Source organism: Gavia stellata, chromosome Z (assembly GCF_030936135.1).
Source record: "Gavia stellata isolate bGavSte3 chromosome Z, bGavSte3.hap2, whole genome shotgun sequence".
Lineage (NCBI taxonomy): Eukaryota > Metazoa > Chordata > Aves > Gaviiformes > Gaviidae > Gavia > Gavia stellata.
Window position 1 is genome coordinate 65,852,006 of NC_082637.1, and position 20,115 is coordinate 65,872,120.

Genomic DNA, 20,115 nt, shown 5'->3' on the forward strand with positions numbered 1-20,115 from the left:
AGGTTTATGTATTTATGAATGTCTGCCACTTCAAGATTTCAGGAAATTATTCTAATTTTGCTGTTTGTGAAAGCAACCTTTGCTTGAGTGGCTGTCGATTTGCAATTAGGATATCAGGAAGATGTAGAGGGAGCTTGTTCACTCAGTAAAATGAACTTCCATGCAGACCTCAAGCCATACAGACAAACAGAGGTGGGATTTAACATGCATAAAGCTTGTGCTGGTTCTCTGCAAGTAATTAAATTGTCATCCTCTGAGATCAGATGCATTTTCGCACCTGTAAATGTTGTTTCTCTTGAACAAACTTGGCCCACAATTATCTTTCCTTCAGTTTTGTTGTTTGCTTCTGCCTGAGATGCATTACTGTTTATATCCTAACTCTGTAATTAACTCTTTCTTCAACTATTCTAATGTATTTTGTTTCACAGTATACTAATTCTGAATTTAGTCTTGCTATGCATAATTTATTACTTGCAGTGTTATATAAAATGTCCTCCTGATTGCACCTTGTCAGAGTGGAATTGTTTTCTTGGCTACTACTGAAAGTTAGGTGTCTGTTTGCTGTATTAGAAATACGATTTCATTTTAAAAGATTCAGCATATCAGAACAAATGCTCCAAAAAAAACATGCAGTTTCGTTTTGGTGGTAGTCACATTTCAGATAAAACAAGAAGTGGAAAAAAGAAGCTCAGAGACATGTGGTTCAGCAGTAGAGCTCTCTTGTTCTCTTCCATGTTTCATTTTAGAACAAACTGCACAAAACAGAATCTAGTTCCAACACAGTGTAATTACATAATCTCTGTGTTACTTACAAGAGGTTTGCAGGAAGGCTTATTTCATTATGACTTGTAAGCACAGCAGAGACTTGATTAATTCCAAAGTCTGTCTTTTCCATAATGAATGCATTCTTTAGTCCCTGATTAAAGACTATTAAGGGATGTAGATTGATTAATTCCCAACACACACACACAAATATGTATTTATATATACATGCATATTTTGCATTCTTGTGTTCACTTTAGGTTTTGACATAGTTAGAAGTATTTAAACTAAAAAAAAGGCACTGTTGCTGAGTTACTAAGATACTTCAGTTTCTAATATTTGTAGTGCGCTGTTCATAGTTGAGAAGATGAGTTCGAATTTCAGGACTGATTAGCTGGTACCTTATTTTTGAAGTGTTCTAGAGAAAGATGCACTTAAATCTTGATTTATATGCAGAAAAGGAAATCCCTTGCTAGTAATTTAAACATTTTTATTCAGAATAAAGAAAAAGCATTATTACTCTCACCTGCAGTTTAAAGTCAGTAGGGATCATGAAAACAAGGAGATTTTGAGTGATTACATTTAATACAAATGAAGGTAGATTATGCCTAATTCTGTCCCTTCTTCCAACAATGCTCTGTACAAAAAGCATATTGTTTGGGGCAGGGGGGAAGGGCAGTTTCAATACACCTTAAGACAGAATTCAGATTTGCTAGTGCATCTTACCTAGATTACTGGTAAGGTCTGTGATGGCACACATTTAGAGTGGAAGTAGCTATGGAAGAGCAGGAAGGGAGGTGTAAAAACTAAGCCATAATACAAATGGTGAGAAAAACCCCATTTTTTAATCTTTTATTATTATTCCATTGTGTGATGAAAGGGAGTTAGCACCCTTTTTTCTTACTGTAATTGAGCAATTGAACAACCGTGATGGACTATTTGACACTTCGAAGTGTTTTAAGTCATTTGGAATTCTTATAAACAGAAGCCCCCTAGCTTAAGTGAAAGTTACAAATTCAGTGCAAATACTGTATTATCGTGTCACACACAGATGATTGATGGTTCCTTTTGATCTTACAAACTGACTGTGCACAGCTGTGACTTTACTTCAGCCGTTCTGCAAAGCTAAAAAAGAAGGCCAAAGAATGAATGGGTGTAAAACTGATGTCTGTACTTGAGACATAGTCTTTGCAAATACGAAGGAATAAGAGATGGGTAGAAATCCCTATTTTTCTATTTCCATTTTGTCAGTTCTCCTGTTGCCAGCTAAATAGGGATTTGGATAGAATCTTAGCAACGTGGTGCCCAACAGTATCCCCCGTATCTCAGTGAAGTACAGTATATATTGTCTGCTCTACTGTCTAAATTAATTTATCTAAGTCAAGGCTTGGGGCTAGGTGACATAATCCAAAAGATTTTTAGCTCTGAACAGCATACAAGTCAGAACAACTGTTTCAAGGCCACTTTGTGATTGTCAGCTGTTCTTGTGGTGCAGCACTTACACAGATTGAAACAAGTAAGCCTAACGTGTCTCTAGAACATCCCACATGCCTTAAAAAGGCATGAGCATCTTGGGGATGTTCATGCCTTTTTGAGGATATACAGGCTACTGATACTGTTTATAGGCCTCTACCATGGAGAAGAACAAACGTGATGCTTCTGCTCATTAGTACAGTTGAGTAGCTGTTGTCTCTGTGGGATAGGCATGAGGTAGTGCCTCTCCAGAAAACATATGTAAAAGACAGGATTTTGGATTGTTAAGACTGACAGAACTGGGGTAGTCTATGGATTTAAAATAACCACTTCTTTTGGGAAAATGGTGTATACAGTCTTTTAAAAGTGCCATATACAAAGAATGGTATGGTTAATTCTGCATGTTGAAGTTTCATGGTAAGTAAGTAAGTTTTATGAAACTAAATGAAGGACAGCATTATTTTCTCTCTTCTCTATGCTGTTTAAAGTTCTGTGCTGGGCAGACCTAGTTCACACCTGTCTATTACTTCCACCTTAACAGTCACATTTTATGAAGTATGATTCCATTTTGAACAGTTTCTTTTTTTGCCAGCACCCTGTATTTTATTTTAAAAGATTTTTTTTTGAATCCTTGCTTATAAAGAGAGGAGAAAATCCTCAGCTTGCCCCCTTCCCTTCAATGTTAATCGGACCAACCAAGATTTCACTTTACGTCCTCTCTCTTTGTTCTGCATTTTATCTGCAGTCCACTACTGAGCTGTTCCACCAATCTAGCTGAAATTATACCTCCTCCCAAATGACTTTACTAGTCCAATTATTATAAAGGCATTTCTAGCATGTTTAGACTATGCAGTGTAACATCAGCTTAGAGAAAACTGAACATGTAAGCTAGGTCTGAATAAGCTGGCATCTGCACATGACACTTCCAGTAAAACACAGAGGAACTGTGTCACCTCAAACCATCGACACTTTCTTTGGCTCCCACTTCTAATCAGGGCATCTCTGTTTATCCCGGGTGAAATGTACCAGCCTATATCACAACTGCTGTGAATTTCTGTTTCACACTTGTACAGGGCTCTTGTTGCTGTGTTGTTTTGTTTGGGGTTATTTTGCTATTTTTCTTCCCCAGACACTCTTAACAGTGAAAATAGAGCCTGATTAAGGACACCTGACTTGCTGCTGACAGTGTATGCAGTGAGGGAATTCTCTGCTTGAGATGCTTGTAGTGCAGTGCTCATTCCCTGCCACTTCCCCTTCCACTGCAGTTACAGCAAAAGGAATAACCTCACCAAGTTATACACAGCTTTCAGAGACCAGTATCCCTGCTACTAAAGGCATTATTGGCAATCTTGAAATATTGCTGCAGACATACACAAGTCCTATCCTCACCCGCAATTACACCTTCTCTTCATATTGCTTTGAAGTGTTTAAAAGCTGTCAGATTTTGATTGCTTCATCACTCAATTTCTGATGTCAGGGACAGCAGATACTTTGGAAGCGCATGCAGCTACAACGTGCCTGAGCTGGTGTGCTTTGTGACCTACTTCTGTCTCTGAATTCCTCAGGCTAGAAATATGCAGAATTCAAGTTTGAAATGTATTTCTTGTGGCACTAGAACAAATGCAGTGACTGTATGCCATACACTCTATCAAGTCATTCTACAGTGATGATGGAGATTAAATTGACATGTCTGTACCCAGTGCTTCATTTTAGGCATGTTAGTTTCAAGGTATTGTGAATTCTAGCACCAAGAAATGAGATTGGTTATGTAGTAATAGCATCTGCAGAAAAGAAGACAGGCTTCCCCTGTTGTGGTCAGTCATGTATGCCACATGATCGAATTTGTAACTCCACAAACTCAATTTCCAAATATTTTTTAATTATTTTTCCCATCTGAAAAGGATGTGGAAAATAATTTTTGTCATTGTCACAAATACTGACACAGGCTATGTAGCTTTGGTTCTGTTACAGTAAGTTTAAATATTCTAATAATTTGGTATTAAAAAGCTGTATGAATTCAAAGGAAAAAAATAATGTGCATTTGTCAAATATAACAGCATTAAACACATACACAAAAGCTTTCGCAGTGTCCTGATTTAAGTGGACTGACTGAGGCCAATCTTAATTTGCAACAGTGGTACTGTGCCACTCACAAACTGCAGCTGTGTTCGATGCCTTCTTTAATGTAATGTCAGAGCAGCACTTCCTAAGCTGATGTTCAATGGTAGCTCATTATACACCATAAACGGCTTTACAAAGTAACTGCGACACTAAAAACATTGCAGAAGTCTAAGGGGGGGGAAACAGTGTGAAGAAGTACATTTTAATATTTGCTCATTAAGTTTTAGCCTATATTTTATTTAATTGTATACGAAGCTGTGGTAATATCAAATAAGTATTTCTTAGCATTTTTTCCTAAAAGCATTAGATTGTTCTTCAATTTAAACTCTGCTAGAGCATTGTCCTTTAGAAAGAGATATATGTTTATACCCTTTTGGTGGGTTCGAGCCTATGTGTCGTGGAAAGAAAGGGCTACGCATATTATTTGACAAAACCAAACAGCAATAAGCTTGATTTGTAACTTGTTTTAGTGATGACCATGTTTCATGCAATGGTCAGATCATAAGTATGCCCTACATACTGCATGCCTGCATGGAAACACAATGAATATAATGAAATCTAGTCAGTCCACAGTTCACATTGTACATAGTGTCACGGAGGATTAAATAGTGTAAACAGTTGTTGAAAGCTTTTTTAGCTTTAAAACCTTCTTCTCCCCAGTCACAGGGACAGGGACCACAGCCCAGTGTTTGGGAAGCACAACCCCACCACTGAGGGATCCAATTGCCATGAAGGGGCATGCAGGTGAGGCCAAGGCTACAAAGGCTGTTGACCTGCCCACCTCCCTCCTTCCCTCCCCTACAGCCTACCTCTGTCTTGCTGAATGAGGTGACAACAGTTGACAGAACAAGCTTCTGACACTGTGACTGATGTGCAGATTAAGCATTGAAAACCTGGATGACAGGACAACTCCCAAGATAATGGCGCCTCTTAACACTTTTTAGGTGATGGGGATCTCAATGGAAAATCATTTAATAGACAGACAAGTATGTGCACGCAATGGAGGTTTAGAAGAAAAACACAGTGCAAAGAAAGAACAACGTAAGAAATCCATTACCAAGCTAGTGTTAAGATGAGAATATTCTGTTCTGTTAAGCAACAAAAAATGTCTACATAATTATTTGTAATAGATTACTTCTTAGAGAGGGACATTTAACTCCGCATCAGCCAGCTTGATGGTAATCCAGAGATCACCCTGCCTTTAGCGCTGGACAGCTATTGCATCAAAAGCTTCCTTTGTAACTTGACACACCTCATCTACATAACCATTTTTTTTTAGCTGAGGAGCTTGTTGAGTCATGTTCGTGAGGCGCTGCCAAATTGTTGCCTTGCTACCAGACAGCTGCAGTCACATTTTAGAAAGCTACTACTTCTGAGGCCACACAGTTGTACTGTTCATACTTCTGTTCTGTAATGCTTTGTACAGTGTATTCACTTCTGACATGATGACAGCAAAGACAGAAGACAACAAAACTGCCCATCATTCAAAAGACTGAATAGTCCAAATTACTCAATGGGTGCCAAATGCCACGTCAATTCTTTCTGAAGCTTCTCCTTAACTCTTAAGTCTTCCTAGTTTTCATGAACTGTACTTGCAGTTCTTCCCTGGGAATACCACTGTCTTGCACCAGGTCTCAGCACCCTCCTCTTCCATATTTCATCGCAGGGAGCTGGATGCTTTAGTGAAGCAGAAAAAAAATACAAGAACACGGATAAACATTGAATAAATACCTTCAGTTCTTTGTCCTGGTACGTAGCTCCTGCGTGAAGTTTAACGGGTGAGTGTAACTGCACAAAATGTACCCTATGAAATTCACAGAGTGACTGAATGGTTGAGTTTGGCAGGAGTCTCTAGAGATCATCTGGTCCAACCCCCTGCTTAAGCAGGGCGACCTAGAGCCAGTTGCCCAGGACCATGTCCAGATGGGTTTTGAACATCTCCAAGGATGCAAACTTCTCAACCTCTCTGGGCAACCTGTGCCAATGCTCAGTCACCCTCACAGTGAAAAATTATTTCCTGATGTTCAGAGGGAACCTGCCTCTGGTCCTGTCACTGGGCACCACTGAAAAGAGCCTGGTTCTGTCCTCTTTGCACCCTCCCTGCAGGTATTTATATACATTGATGAGATCCCCCAAGCCTTCTCTTCTCCAGGCTGAACAGTCCCAGCTCTTTCCTCCTAGGAGAGATGCTCCCCCAGTCCCTTTATTACCTTGGTGGCCCTTGGCTGGACTGTCTCCAGTGGGTCCATGTCTCTCTTGTACTGGGGAGCCCAGCACTGGATACAGCACTCCAGGTGTGGCCTCACCAGTGCTGAGTAGAGAGGAACGATCACCTCCCTCAACCTGCTGGCAACACTTGTTCTACTGCAGCCCAGGATGCCATTGGCCTTTGCTGGAAGGACATGTTGCTGGCTCATGTTCAACTTGGTGTCCACCAGGACCCCCAGGGCCTTTCCTGCGAAGCTGCTTTCCAGGTGGGCAGCCCCCGGCATGTACTGGTGCCTGGGGTTGTTCCTACCCAGGTGCAGGACTTTGCACTTTCCCTTGTTGAACTGCATGAGGTTCCTGTCAGCCCATTTCTCCAGCCTGTCTGTTGTAAAATCACTGAATTTAGTTGTAAGTAGAAATAGAATGTTAGAATATTGGTGTGTTTTGAGACTCGTAACTATAGGAAAGTCACCAGGTAGTCACTGTTTTGTATTAAGAAACTCATCACAACAAAATGGAACACTGAAGAATCAAATAGAGAAGTTTTGTTTGAGTCCTATAACTATGGGGACCTGATATGCACCAGTGATGCTGCTTGAAAATCCCCTTACCCTTCCCATCTTGATTTGAATATCAAGAACACCAATCAATAGATATTAACAGAAATAACCATTGATTATTTTGGGTATGGATATTGATAGGATTGTATAATCAAGAGACTAATCAATGAAAATTTAAAACCCATTATATATTTTGTGATAAATAATTTGTGCAGTGGTAACTAGGTATGATTTATCTATGATTTGATTATGAACTTATTATTAAACAATGTAGCTTTGTCGATAAGGAGGGTATACCTGTCAAGAGAATGATAAGTTGTAGGCCTGGTTAGTAAACTGAGAAAATCTTCTGGAGGTTCCAAGATTAAAGGGGAATGGAATTTTGAAACTAAGCTGAGCATGCGCAAAGATTGGGTTCAACTAACGGACACCATGAGGAAGACTACGGACGACCACCAATGAACCTGAAGGCGCATGCGTTCTGAACATTTACATATATTAATGAGTTCTCGGAAATCGTATGGATATGTTAATTGTTTCTCGGAAATATGATGACTATGTATACTTTGATTGTACATAACTTTTGTAGCGGAGTAACTAGGCACGCACGCTAGGTGGAGCGATCCCCTGTGCGTCCAGCGCTGCAGTAGAGAAGTGCCTGCTTTCCAAACTAAAGTCTTAGAAAGTTCTTGGTTTCGCCGACTTACGGTAACGTGTCCAGGTCCCTCTGGGTGGCAGCACGACCCTCTGATGTACCGGTCACTTCTCCCAGTTTGGCGTACGCTCTGCCCCATCATCCAGCTCATTAATACAGATGTTAAACAGGACTGGAGCCAGTATTGATCCCTGGGGCACACTGCTAGTTACTGCCTCCACCTAGACTTTGTACCACGCTCTGGGCTCATCTTTTATTAGCGCCTGTACTCCGTTTAGGGTACGTACCGTCACTGCTCCACTCCTACTAACAGTAAAATTGCATGCTTCGCAGGCGTGACAGGCAGAGCTGGCTGCAGCTGCCAGACCTCCCACCGTTTTCTCTCTGCTAAGGACTGCACAAGGCATTGAGCTGCGCTCTCCAGCGCGCAGTGTCATCTTCCGGTCACTTGTGATTTACGAGACGTAAGTTAACCCGTCAGCCTGAACTGAATCGTGGCTTGTTCCGTGCACTTCACCCTCCCGGTGGTTTCCCTGAGTTGGTACACGCGGCCCGGCCAGGCAGTACGGCCTACGCCCCCCGACCGGCGGTGAGCTACCACAGGGACTTCTCGGTACTGCATCACTCTTGCATAGCGTCTCCGGTGTTGACCGAAGAGCTTCTGGCTTCACAGACCGGGCCGCCGCCAAGGCCGCTCCGCAACTAGGCTTGCCCGAGCCCCTCCGCCCGCGGCCGCTCCGCCGCCGGCCGCCGCGGCCTCCCTCCCCGCCCCATTCTCCGCCGCAAAGGCGCATGCGCGGCGGAGGCTGCGCGCGCGGTTCAGGGACGCTGACATGTCGTCTCCTCACAGGGTTATGTGCTTTAGAGACAGCACCACCGCCCAATGAGATCCCTGGACCCGGAGGGCGGAGGCGGGACTTCCTGGGGAAGGGGGAGAGGGGTGAGGCGACTGTGGAGCGGCGGTGGTAGCCGCGCCGGTGCTGCCGTTATCATGGCTGCTGCTGCCACTGCCACGTCTCCGGCTGATAAGGAGAGGTAACGCGGGCCGTGCCCTCCGCGGTCCGAGGCGGCGGCATGCCCCGCTGCCGCCCTCATGTTGGACGCTGCCGGCACCCTTCCTTGGGGTGGGCCGCGGCCGGGGGCGCGATAGGGCCGCAGCTGCCGGTGAGGGGGCAGGCGGCTGCGTGAGATCCCGGCGCCGGGCTGGCGGCCCAGGTGGCGAAGGGACGTGCCGGCTCGGGACGGCGGGAGGTGGGTCGGGCCTGCAGCTGTAATAACGTTTCCGAGTATGTGCGATGTTACTGCAATAACACGTCACAGAACATGGCCGCACGCTGTATTTGATGTATGAGTTTCTCCCGAACGGTCCTTGTAGCGGTGAATTGGGGTCGGTTCCCAGAAGCAGCAGTCAAGTTTGCAGTCTGCACGTGCAGTCTGCAGTGCAGCAAGGCGAGGAACCGGCAGTGTCGCCTGCCTCCGTGACTCAGGCAGCAGAGGTTTGTCTTGTACCAGGGAAGGTTATTACAATGCATATGTTGAAGTGGCAGGTTGAGATTTGGCACTTTCTGATTCTGGAGTGCTTGAAGCTGTACTATCCTGTCATTTTTTCAACGTATCCTATTATTTAAAGCTCAGTAAAGGTAAACTGAGAAAGAGATGGTGGTGGTCAGTATAGGATGTTGACGTTTGTGAATGTCAGTAATGAGACTGAAAACTTCCTTTGCAGAACTCTGCCACTTATGCAGAAATACTAGTTGGCTCTTAAAGAGGACTGTAGCTAATAGGGGAAAAGACCAGTGAAAAGGTATTTAGGAGGAGAAGAGTAATGAGTTGAGATGACTGAGGGTAGTTTTAGAGGCAGCAAGAAATGTTTCCTGGGAGGCAGTAAGAATCAGTGATCCTTGTCAGTCTCCAACTAACTGAACGTTAGTCTGCCCCAGATTATTTGCTGACTTTTTGCTTCCCTATTTTCTTATGTGGTCATAGCTTCTCATTCAAATGTAGGCATTCTTTAGCCTCTCTCTGTAAGCCTCAACTAGTTGTTTTTTTATTGTCTAACAAGAAGTATAATTGAGGTTCTGTCACTCTTGTTTTCTGTATGTGCTTGACAGGTTTAAATCTACTGAAAAATCTTAAGCAAGTTCCTAGCCATAGCTTTTAGGAGGCTTTATATTACCCATATCTGGGTTGTTGTATGTGTGAATAGGGGGGGAAAAAATGGCAAATCCATAGTGAAAAAAAACCCTGTTTCTTGCTTCTATCAAGAACTTAGTGAGCAGTTAGTGTACTACAACCTTTTCAGGAACCCTTCTTTAATTCTTTTCAGGGAAATATGTATGTTTACTTCTAGGTCTCAGGTGTATAACAACGGGTCAAAATGTTCTTGTTCAACCTTTTTTTCTCAAGATAGATAACACCATCCTTTGTATACACTGTGCCCCAAAAAGTGGTGTCATGCAAGGAACATTTCAGCCAAATGGTCGTGCAATGTCCTGGATAACTCAAAATGGGGTTTTGCAACATCTTACTAATTGCTCTACGGTAAATAAATGGTTGTTCTAAGCTGCTGTGGGTACTTCTGTGTTGTAGCCATGAGACTTATTTTTGTTTTTACTGGGAAAATAGTGCATAAACAATTAAGGAGTTGCTATTACTTACTTAAACTCACTGTTTTCTCTTTTTAGATTCATCTGCATTTATCCAGCATATTTGAATAACAAGAAGACAATAGCAGAAGGAAGAAGGATACCTATAGACAAAGTAATTTTGTGGGTGGCAGGGAAATATGATGATTTGTTTTTCTATGCAGTAGTATGTAGAGAGATGGAAAATAAACCTCAAAGCTGTTGATCTTTCCTATCCCCCATGGCAAGTAGCTCAACTGGAAATTACAGTGTATTTGAAGATAAGCTAGTGTCAACATGTGCATTTGGTAGAAAAGCACTGGGTTTAAGTGTTGACTTTCATGTGAGCAGCACCTTTGGCAAGCAGGTGAAGTAATGAGAAACTTAATGCACTCAGCCTCCTACATTAGTAGTTTGCCAAATTTGAGAGCGTTGCAGAAAAGAAAAGCTAGCTAATGACTTTTTTGGTGACTGACTATATATGCCTATATTCTGTGCCTTGTCCCCTTTGCTGCTGTCAGAGATAGAACTTACAATGCATGAGGCACATAGACTTGGTAGTTGCTGTTGCTTTTTATCTGTCCAGAAATAGTTTTTGATCATCTCACTCTTTTTTAATATTTTTAAAAAGCAGTGCTGGGAATATAAAGGGCTTTTCTCACTGTTTAGGGTGGTGGGGTTTTTTTCTAACAATAGTTAAAAATGAAATCTTTCTTGAGCATGAAAGTTGCCGATCAAAGATCTATCTATGGGAGGAATCTGCTACCCTGTGCCTAGAAAGTTTCTATTGTTTTCTCCTTCAGTCCTTGCTGTAAGTTTGCTGTTGCTGATTCATGGCTTTTGGGGGTTTTTGTAAATATAATAAATGTTACTTCACTTCAATCACTTTTCCTAAGCAATTCTTTTACTTGCTCCCCTGTACTAATTAATTGTCTCATCTGTTTCCTGTTTTACTGAACTCTTGACTACTTTTTTTCTTTCTTTTTTTATTTTTTATGTTTTCTAGACTGTAAGAGCACTGACAGATGACTTTTACAGTAGATCTGTCATTATTTGAAGTACCTTCTCTTTCCCCATCTGCTTTTTCTAGTTATAGAATATAGGGTGGGGAACTGCTAACTATTGCTGTGTAGGTAGTTCATTATTGAAAAATAATTAACTGTAATACATTGTTTCAATAGGCTGTTGAAAATCCCACGTCTACAGAAATCCAAGATGTATGTGCAGCAGTTGGATTCAATGTGCTATTAGAGGTAATTTAAAAAAAAACCCCACAAAAAAACCCCACAAACTCAGTATGTATCTCTGTTCTTCTTTCATTATATCTTTTCTTACAGACAGGATGAATTACACTTGAGAAGGTTTTGTTACCAACCAAGATATGTGCTTGCTTTGATTGATAACTGGCCATAATGATGAAGTAAATGTTGGAAAACTGTATGCAAGGCAGGAATCACCCAGATCTCTGAGCCAATGCCACTTTTAAGCTTATAAAAAGATTACATTTATTGAACTATCCTTCTGAGAAGACTATCCCAGATGCTTAAAAGTGTGTCAGAATAAAAGCTAATTTTGCAAGCTGCAACTCTGCAAATTAAGCTTTTAAAAAGGTGTAATTTTAATGCAAGGTCATTACCTTTTGGAATGAGTGTCCTATAGGAATAGGATTCTGATGCCTGAAATCTTCAGAGTCCTTTGGAGTTATGTTTTAGCCAGTGAATGTTAATTTTTTTTACTGCAATGTCTGCTTGCTTTTTAAATAGTTTAAGTTGGTTACTTTTTTCTTAGGGAATGAGTCTGGGTTTCTAGAGAGGTAACTTTTTGCAGTTCGTTTTCTGAAGTAATTGTTCATTTAAAGTACTGTTGAATTTTCTAAGAAGAATTTAGGTCCTCATCCGGGAGTGTGACTGGTATCCAAAAACCAGCACTTTGCTTTTCAGAAGACGTTGATTATATTCCTGTTAGTGCACACCAGCCTGTGAAATAGCCAGTACCAATAAGAAACTTGTAACATTTTAACAAAAATGAAGGCTACGAGTATCCAAAAGTAGTGGGCCTCAGTCTGTGAGTTAGGACTTACTGTCTCTAGGTTTCCAGAAGGGTTTGTGACACTGGAGATGAAACAAAAACCTCTGTCACTGCCGTCCAGACTGGTGGGGAAGTAGAACAGTCCCTGTAGCAGGTTAATTGCTAAATTGTTCACTACCAGTAGCTGGTTGCAGCAGTGCTTTGGAAAAAGTTATGCTATAGCTTTGGATACTACTGCAGTGGCTAAATGGTGGGTGACACTGTTGGAGAGCTATGGTTATGGTTTACGTCTGTTCAGAATAACAGGCTGCAATGACTTAGATCAGTTGCCTGACAAATTTTGCAGGAAGTTATTCCAGTACTTATTATAATAAGTTTCTCCTTTTGTATGACAGAAAAATAAGATGTATCCTAGAGAGTGGAACAGAGACGTGCAGTACAGAGGTAGAGTACGAATCCAGCTCAAACAAGATGATGGCAATCCATGTTTACCTCAGTTTCCAACACGTAAGTAGAAGACCTGTGTTAGGCATTTTATCTGTTAATAAAACAGAAATACTTTGTTTATATTTAGTTTTACTATTGTAAATTTGACAACTTTACATTAAATCTCCTTGCCTGTATAAGTCAATCAAATCAAGTTGGTGTGTGAGCATTGAGTGGAGTTTGTGAAATGCTGTGGTCTTTGATCCTGCTGTTTCTTTGGCGGTTGTGGGGAGTGTTGTGTGATTGCTATGTTGAACAAAGCAGCTATTCAGTTTTGGCTTACTGATTTGTTGACAGTAAAAAAAAAAAAAAGCATTTGGTATTAAAATGGCTGAATTCCACCGTTTTCTTAGGTCACACACATCAGCTAGGTGATAAAATATGATGCTGAGTTCAGCTGAGTTTTCTGCTGGCCATTTTCATAAATGAATAATGGAGCAGCTCCCTTTAACTAATTAACAGGAATAGATCAACTGGAATGACAAGTAATTTAGTCTTTTGCGTTTTTCCTGAAAATTAATTGTGTGTAAAACTGTGTAAAAGGGAAGCAAATATATATCTGAAGAAGTATATATCTTAAGGAAAGAGCAAGAATAATACTGAATCTAGAGTAGCATAAGAGTGCTGTTGGTCAGAAGGAGATGATTTGAAACCATATTCCTGCTGGAAGACAGCAGTGCCTTTCTAAAAATGCTTGTAGGTTTTGCCTGGTCATTCTGTCCCAGGTTTTTTAGGCCATTAAGAGGTGAAGGGAAAGAGTAACAGGAACGATGTAGATACATTGGAGATTGTCAGGTTATGTGCTTGTTCCAGTCTGCTGTGACCTTTATCAGTCCTGTACTTTTTTAAAATTTAAAGGGAAAAAAAAAAAAGTTGAGTTTTTCACAAACTTCTAGCTACACAGGGGAAGGAAGCAGAACTCCTAGGCTTTATATCTAGTTTAACAGAAATCTAAAGTGGGGCTGAAGTTTCTAACTTTGAAAATTATGCAAATGTTCTTAACATAGTAGGCATGCATTGATCTCTCCCCATATTACTAGGTAAATCAGTGATGCTGTACGCTGCAGAAACCATTCCCAAACTGAAAACAAGAACCCAAAAGATGGGAGGTAGCGATCAAAGTCTTCAGCAAGGAGAAGGAGGCAAGAAAGGTAAAGGAAAGAAAAAGAAATGAGCTCACATCTGGAATAATTGTTACATCACATAATTGTACTTACAACAAATGTGGATGGACACATTACTTGCTGCAACTTCGAAGTGAGAGATACAAGCAAGAAATAAACAGGTGAAGCTGAATAGAACTGCCTGCTTTTCTCAGAACTGGAATGCATGTAGCTGCCTCGCATCTGTGTAACAATAAATCTGCCTTCACACACAACCTGCAAGTCTGAAGCTAGCATCTACTTTTAAAAGTGGAATAATATAAGCAGTTGGGGTGGATGGGAGAATTATTCTTTCCAGCAGAAATATGCAGCTATTAATAAATAAATATTCTTATGCAGACTAGATATCTGAAAACTGGTTGCCTTAGTAAACCATTTAGCTATGCTAGTGATAGTCTTAATTCTGGAGAGTCTTCATCACTAACAGAAAAATGTAAATCAATGAAGTTATGGCTCTGTAAACTTCCCTTGCTAATAATCTTTCACAACTGTCAAGTGTACTAATAAAGGTGACAAGTTAATTTAAAAAATGTAATTTGATAGAATACTTTTTCCAAAAGTGTTTATTTTTCCTCCACAGCCTGTTGTAAAGAAGTCAGTGACATAAATTGTAATGATAATATTGTAAAGTTTTAAGATAATTTGAAAAACATACTCCCTTTTGTGGCTTGTATAACATGGGATACTATATTATCCTGTTTTGGGTTGTTGTTTGAGAGCTTAGGAGACATAGCTTTATTTTCTACCTGTCATACTATTTCAGATGTCTGAGGCTTGCAATATCTGGTAACTTAAAATATTTTTTTTAATGTGGTCTACAGGCAGGTGTTCAAGGAACATGTGGACGTGGCACTTCGGGACATGATTTAGTGTGTGTGGTTGTGTTGTGTTGGTGGTTGGACTTGATGATCTTAAGGTCTTTTCCAACCATAATGATTCTGTGACAGGGACAGAAAGTTATTTGGAGAAGATGAATTGGTCAGAACAGCTGTCCAGTAGCAAGGCTCCTTCAAAGTGATTAAGAAATGTACTTTGCAAGGTAAATGAGGGATAGTTTGGTATAAGGAGACTGAAAAAGAAGCAGCAGTACCTGTTTTGAGTTTAAAAACAAAAATCCTGTGTGAGTTTTCGAATCTTTACTGCATGAAAACAAAATCAGTTGAATGCTTTCACAGGTGACTGCTGGAAGCAAGTTATCAGATTATTTTTGATAAATGTTTCATGTGGCAATATTCTCTTTAGGGTTAGTCTTGTCTATCAGGTATGCTATTTTATGGCATCACCTTTTTTCCATTTTAGAGATAAAGAGCATTCGAAATATATCTGAACACTTAATGACTATTCTAAAGTAATGAAACTTGGTGAAGTTCCTGATAATATACCTGCTCAAGTTACTTGTGCTTGTAGTCTGAGTTTTCTTATGTTCTTATATTTCTTATTCTGCTCAAGTGCATCTTTTTCAAATAGATGGTGAGTTACCAGTGCCCCTTGAAGTTAATGCTGATAGGTACCAATAGTGCAACTGCCTAGAGCCCCCGACTTGTGAATGGTTTGAAGTCAATTGTATTTCCTGTCTGTAATACTTTGTAAGTGTGGTTCTTGTGTTGCATTGTTTAATGAAGGAGGATGTGTTCTCATTCTCACTGCAGTTGTACCAAATCCAAAAGCTACCCTGACAAAATTCCTCAGGCCAAGCCCTGTACCAGTGTGGGAATAGCAGTATGTAGGCTCTCTAGAATGTGTCGACCGTGGTCGTATACAAATGCCTTCAGTTTTTTCTGCTGATGTAACAGTTCACACAAACTACCTTTGGACTGTCTGGCCTTGAAAACACACCTGAATTTTGAGAAGTTAGTTAAATGATATCTGTGAGTTGATGGAATGATGTTCCTCCCATCAGGGAGGAACAGCAGGAACAGGTGCCATCTGAAAGGTTTTCTTGTTACAGAAAAGAACTGGATGTGGTCAGAGGTTGTTAGTTACAGCCACTCTATAGAGTTAGGGATGTGCTACAGGTTAGTTGCAACATGGGGAAAAATACCAAGTAAGGTATGCAAGCAAGAGTGGAAGATAACACTTGCAATATAAAAGACCGTAACTGCCCACAGACTGTGGGACTCAAGTTATTCCTGGCTTTTCCCGAGTTCTGAGGGACTTTATTTGAAGTGAGAGCTCTGTGCAAATTCATTGATAGAAGATAACTCCATGACGTTAAGTGGAGGGGAATGACACCAGCCAAGTCTTGGTCATGTTATGCCTAAGTATCATAAGCCAGAGCTTTAGACCACAGACAGCTGACAAATGTGGAGGTTCAGTCTCATGGGTTATCTGTTTACAGTGGTCAGAAATTAAATATCTTAAGAACTTGTCTGTGCTATGGTATGTATCTTGAGAATTGCTTACCAAAATTTCCCAATCAAAGAACCCAAATCAGTATTTAGACTGAGAAAGATTTCTGAAAAGAGTAATATTGAGCTCAAATATATAAAACTGTGATTTAATCAAATTAACAAAGAAAGCTTTTTGGTTATTTTCGGTGAACCTGACTTTTTCTAAGCCAATTGTGCACTGCTGGGAAGTCAGATTATTACAGCCATTAGGGAGTTGAAGTTTGATTCCTCCAACCCCTGCCTGCTTATCCCCCATTTCTAAGTTCAGCATTTTGCTTTTTTTGATTTCTGTCTGGCTTTAGAGTAATTACACTATGTGAGCAGTATTTATTCTTAAATTGGGCATCAGAAAGTTAAACACAACTCCCCCTTTCCTGCCAAGGTTAAGCTTATAAAGCAGACTTTCATTTCTGTATTTCCTGGTTTTTAATAGACTGGGTTCCTTAGGGGATTAAAAAAATATGTGTCAAGATAGTAAGTCAGTCAGGTTCTTCTACAGGTCTTTCCCCCTTCTTCAACACCCTTCCCCTCTCCCCTTCAACCCCTCAGTTCCTGGGAATAGGCAGGATGGTTAGAGGCTGTTGTGGGGCTGGGAGTGGAGACAAGGCTGCTGTGGAAATACAGAAATACTGTAACTGTTGGTCTTAATACTATCAATAAAAAGTCTTTTTTTTGAGGGAAAAACTGGGTGACAATGGATATCTTTATTTCACCTGTCTCACTTCTACAGTTTTCTGTGAGAATTTGCTTAAGCAGTGGAGTTACTGACACGAGACTGTGGTTTCCTGTAGGTGGCAATATTAACAAAAAGACATGCATCACTGAGGGGGATCAAAGACGTGAGGAATATGGGCATTGAGATAGTGTCCCTCCAGAAGATACTAGTCTAGCTAATTAAAAGTATATATGTGCTATTTTCCTATACTGTTTTTTGGGTACCTAGACAAAGAGTAAACATTTGAAATGGACGTGTGATCTCAGAATCCTTGTAACAACCCCTATAATGATTTCTGTGTCAGCAAGGGATGGGAACATTAACACTGGGCATTAAACAGATCTGCAGGCACAGGCAAACAACAAAGAAATGACTAAAAATGAGAATTCAGCACTGTTGTGAGATAGGTGCTTTATTCTTTCAGATGTATGGAAGAGAGCATGTAGCTGCTGTAGCAAAAGCACAACCACCTTTACTCAGTTCTTAATGTAAAGAAAGTACATTTCAAAAGGTTATTTTGAAAGGTGTTTTAACTTGGGAAGTGACAATAATGTATGACCATATGTAGTTCTCCACCTTCAGCCATGAAGTACATTTCTCAAAGACCAGGTCTGCACCAAATAGCTGTTTTTAAAACACTTGCCTGTGTGTATCTCCTGTTCTTGTGTGCACAAGCCTTTTAGCCAGAACTCCCTTTTCGGCTAGCATATACATCTGGGACATTCATATGTGCTGTACTGAGAGCATGAAAGATGGTGTGGCTCCCTTTTTTCCTTCTCCAGCTGTAGCTGCAGATGTAGCTGTGTTGGAGTGGCATGACATGGCATGGAATGAGACTAGACTAGACTAGACCAGAATAGGTTTCAATTGGAAGGGACCTAAAATGATTATCTAGTCCAACTGCCTGACCTCTTCAGGGCTGACCAAAAGTTACAGCATAGTATTAAGGGCATTGTCCAAATGCCTTTTAAACACTGACAGGCTTGGGACACTGGCCACCTCTCCAGAAAGCCTGTTCCAGTATTTGAACCCCCTGTCGGTAAAGAAACACTTCCTAATGTCCAGTCTGATCCTTCTCTGACATAGCTTTGAGCCATTCCCGTGAGTCCTCTCACTGGAAACCAGCTATTTAGCTTCTTTCTGTTACAGCCTGGCCTTTCCAAAGAGGTTTTGTTTTTTCCCCTAAATAAAGACAAGACAATACCAATACACTCTTCATCCATTGCATAATAACTTTTGAGCCTGTCGAGTCATTTGGTTGACATGATAAAACATAAGTTCCCATAAGTCATGAAGCTAAAAGTGGTCAAATTAGGACCTAAGACAATGGTAATGCATGATCAAGTGAAGAAACTTTCTATGTCGCCGATGGAACAAGGAAAGGCAAGGAAACTGAGTGTGTTTCCTTTCTGTTTGGCAGTTTGCTCCAACCAAACTGCATTTAACATGCTGGGTGTTCACTCAGCACACATGCAGCTGCAGATCAGGTATAGATTTAGATCTGGTAAAATAGCTATGAAATGAGCTCCCTTTTGCTTAAGTAAGTCCCTGAAAAGCTGGGCAATTGAATGTACTGTAGTGGCTGATGTAAGGGAGATCGGGGAGAACTGACAATCTTTGGTAGTATGGGGCCTGGGAGAGAGCAGGGGACACTCCAGGTAGGAACTGAGTAGCCTGCACTGTAGTGCTATTTCTTGTGGAACAGTATGTGTGTGTCTTCTGCCACCACCCCACCCTCCCCAACCGCCCACCCCGGGTTTGAGGGGGGTTTGGGTATGGGGTTTTTGTTTTGTGGGTGGGTTGTTTGGGGTTTTTTTTTTTTTTTTTTTTTTTTTTTTTTTTCCCAGCTAGCAGAACTTAAGACACGGCTAATTGAAGGCTTTAAGAATACTCCCCCCTGCAAAGATGCAATAATACAAAATGGTAGGTATATTTGTGGAATGCCATAGCTGCAGCAAAGATGTCAACTACATGTCCTTCCAAAAGATGCTAAATTCAAGAAAGTTCATCTTCCATTATTTTTACTTGACTAGTTCATGTGGTCACCTGAGAATTTTTTGCTCCAGAATATCTTAATGTTCTATGTACCAGTAGAAAATCTATTCTTCAGAAAATTATGTCAACGTGGTTGTACAACGAATCCCTTAGCGGTCCTAGGTTGTTATTCCTCAAGTACTGTTGCATTCAATCACACTGGATGTTTAAGTAAGTTCGTTCTCTGGAAAGACAAGACTGATGTTCACTGTATTTGCATGATTGCCAAATGTGCAGTTTACAGGAAATACTGACAGTCCCTCATGACCTACAAGAATTTGTGATTTCATTTCTGTTCTTCCTCCTTCACATAAGGAAGTTATTGTTGGTTGAGTTTGAAATGGGGGTGGGAGGTGACTAAGCACTTAGTTGTAGTATTTGTGTGTTGATTCTCAGACTATTTAAACACAGTTAAGAAGACCAGAACGCAAACTCAAGACACTTTCTTAAATTGGTCAAATTAAAAAAAGTTGTGAGGGTTTGACCTGACAAGTATTAGTCACATCTTCCACTACTTACAATAGTTTCTATTCTTTGTTAACTATCTTGCTTTGGTTTGAAGAATTCAGTTCATTTTAGTATCGCTAGTAGTGGTATCATTGTGGGGTTTTTTAAACATTTTTCTCAACTTTTTTTCCTTTTTGCAGAGTTTGGAAATGTGTAGGATAAAGCAGAAAAGATCCTACTTATAGTGGTAGCAGAAAGAGCAGTAAGAACTGTGAGGTTAACCCCCCCACACCTGCCAATAACAATGCAGCATTATTTGTTGAGGTCATTTCTGGAACACTGGAAAATCAATGGGCAAGGAAAAAACTTGGAAATCCCTCTACATTTCTAAAGAACACTAAACCTTGATGATTCCTTAGCTAAGCAAGGCTATGACGTCTGGAAGGCTG

The 20,115-nt window shown here is 40.6% G+C and overlaps 1 protein-coding gene across 2 annotated transcripts; it reads left to right on the top strand.

Annotated features, from left to right (window-relative positions):
- Nucleotides 1-8,731: 8,731 nt before the first annotated feature.
- Nucleotides 8,732-17,134, top strand: SRP19 (signal recognition particle 19). Of its 2 annotated transcripts, XM_059833682.1 has the most exons (5): nucleotides 8,732-8,814; nucleotides 10,464-10,539; nucleotides 11,585-11,656; nucleotides 12,827-12,938; nucleotides 13,958-17,134. In XM_059833682.1, the coding sequence occupies exons 1-5, from the start codon at nucleotides 8,771-8,773 to the stop codon at nucleotides 14,089-14,091; spliced, it is 438 nt and encodes a 145-aa protein (XP_059689665.1). In that variant the 5' UTR covers nucleotides 8,732-8,770; the 3' UTR covers nucleotides 14,092-17,134. The 2 variants fall into 2 exon arrangements, with proteins under 2 accessions (XP_059689665.1, XP_059689666.1); XM_059833683.1 differs by lacking the exon at nucleotides 11,585-11,656.
- Nucleotides 17,135-20,115: the final 2,981 nt, after the last annotated feature.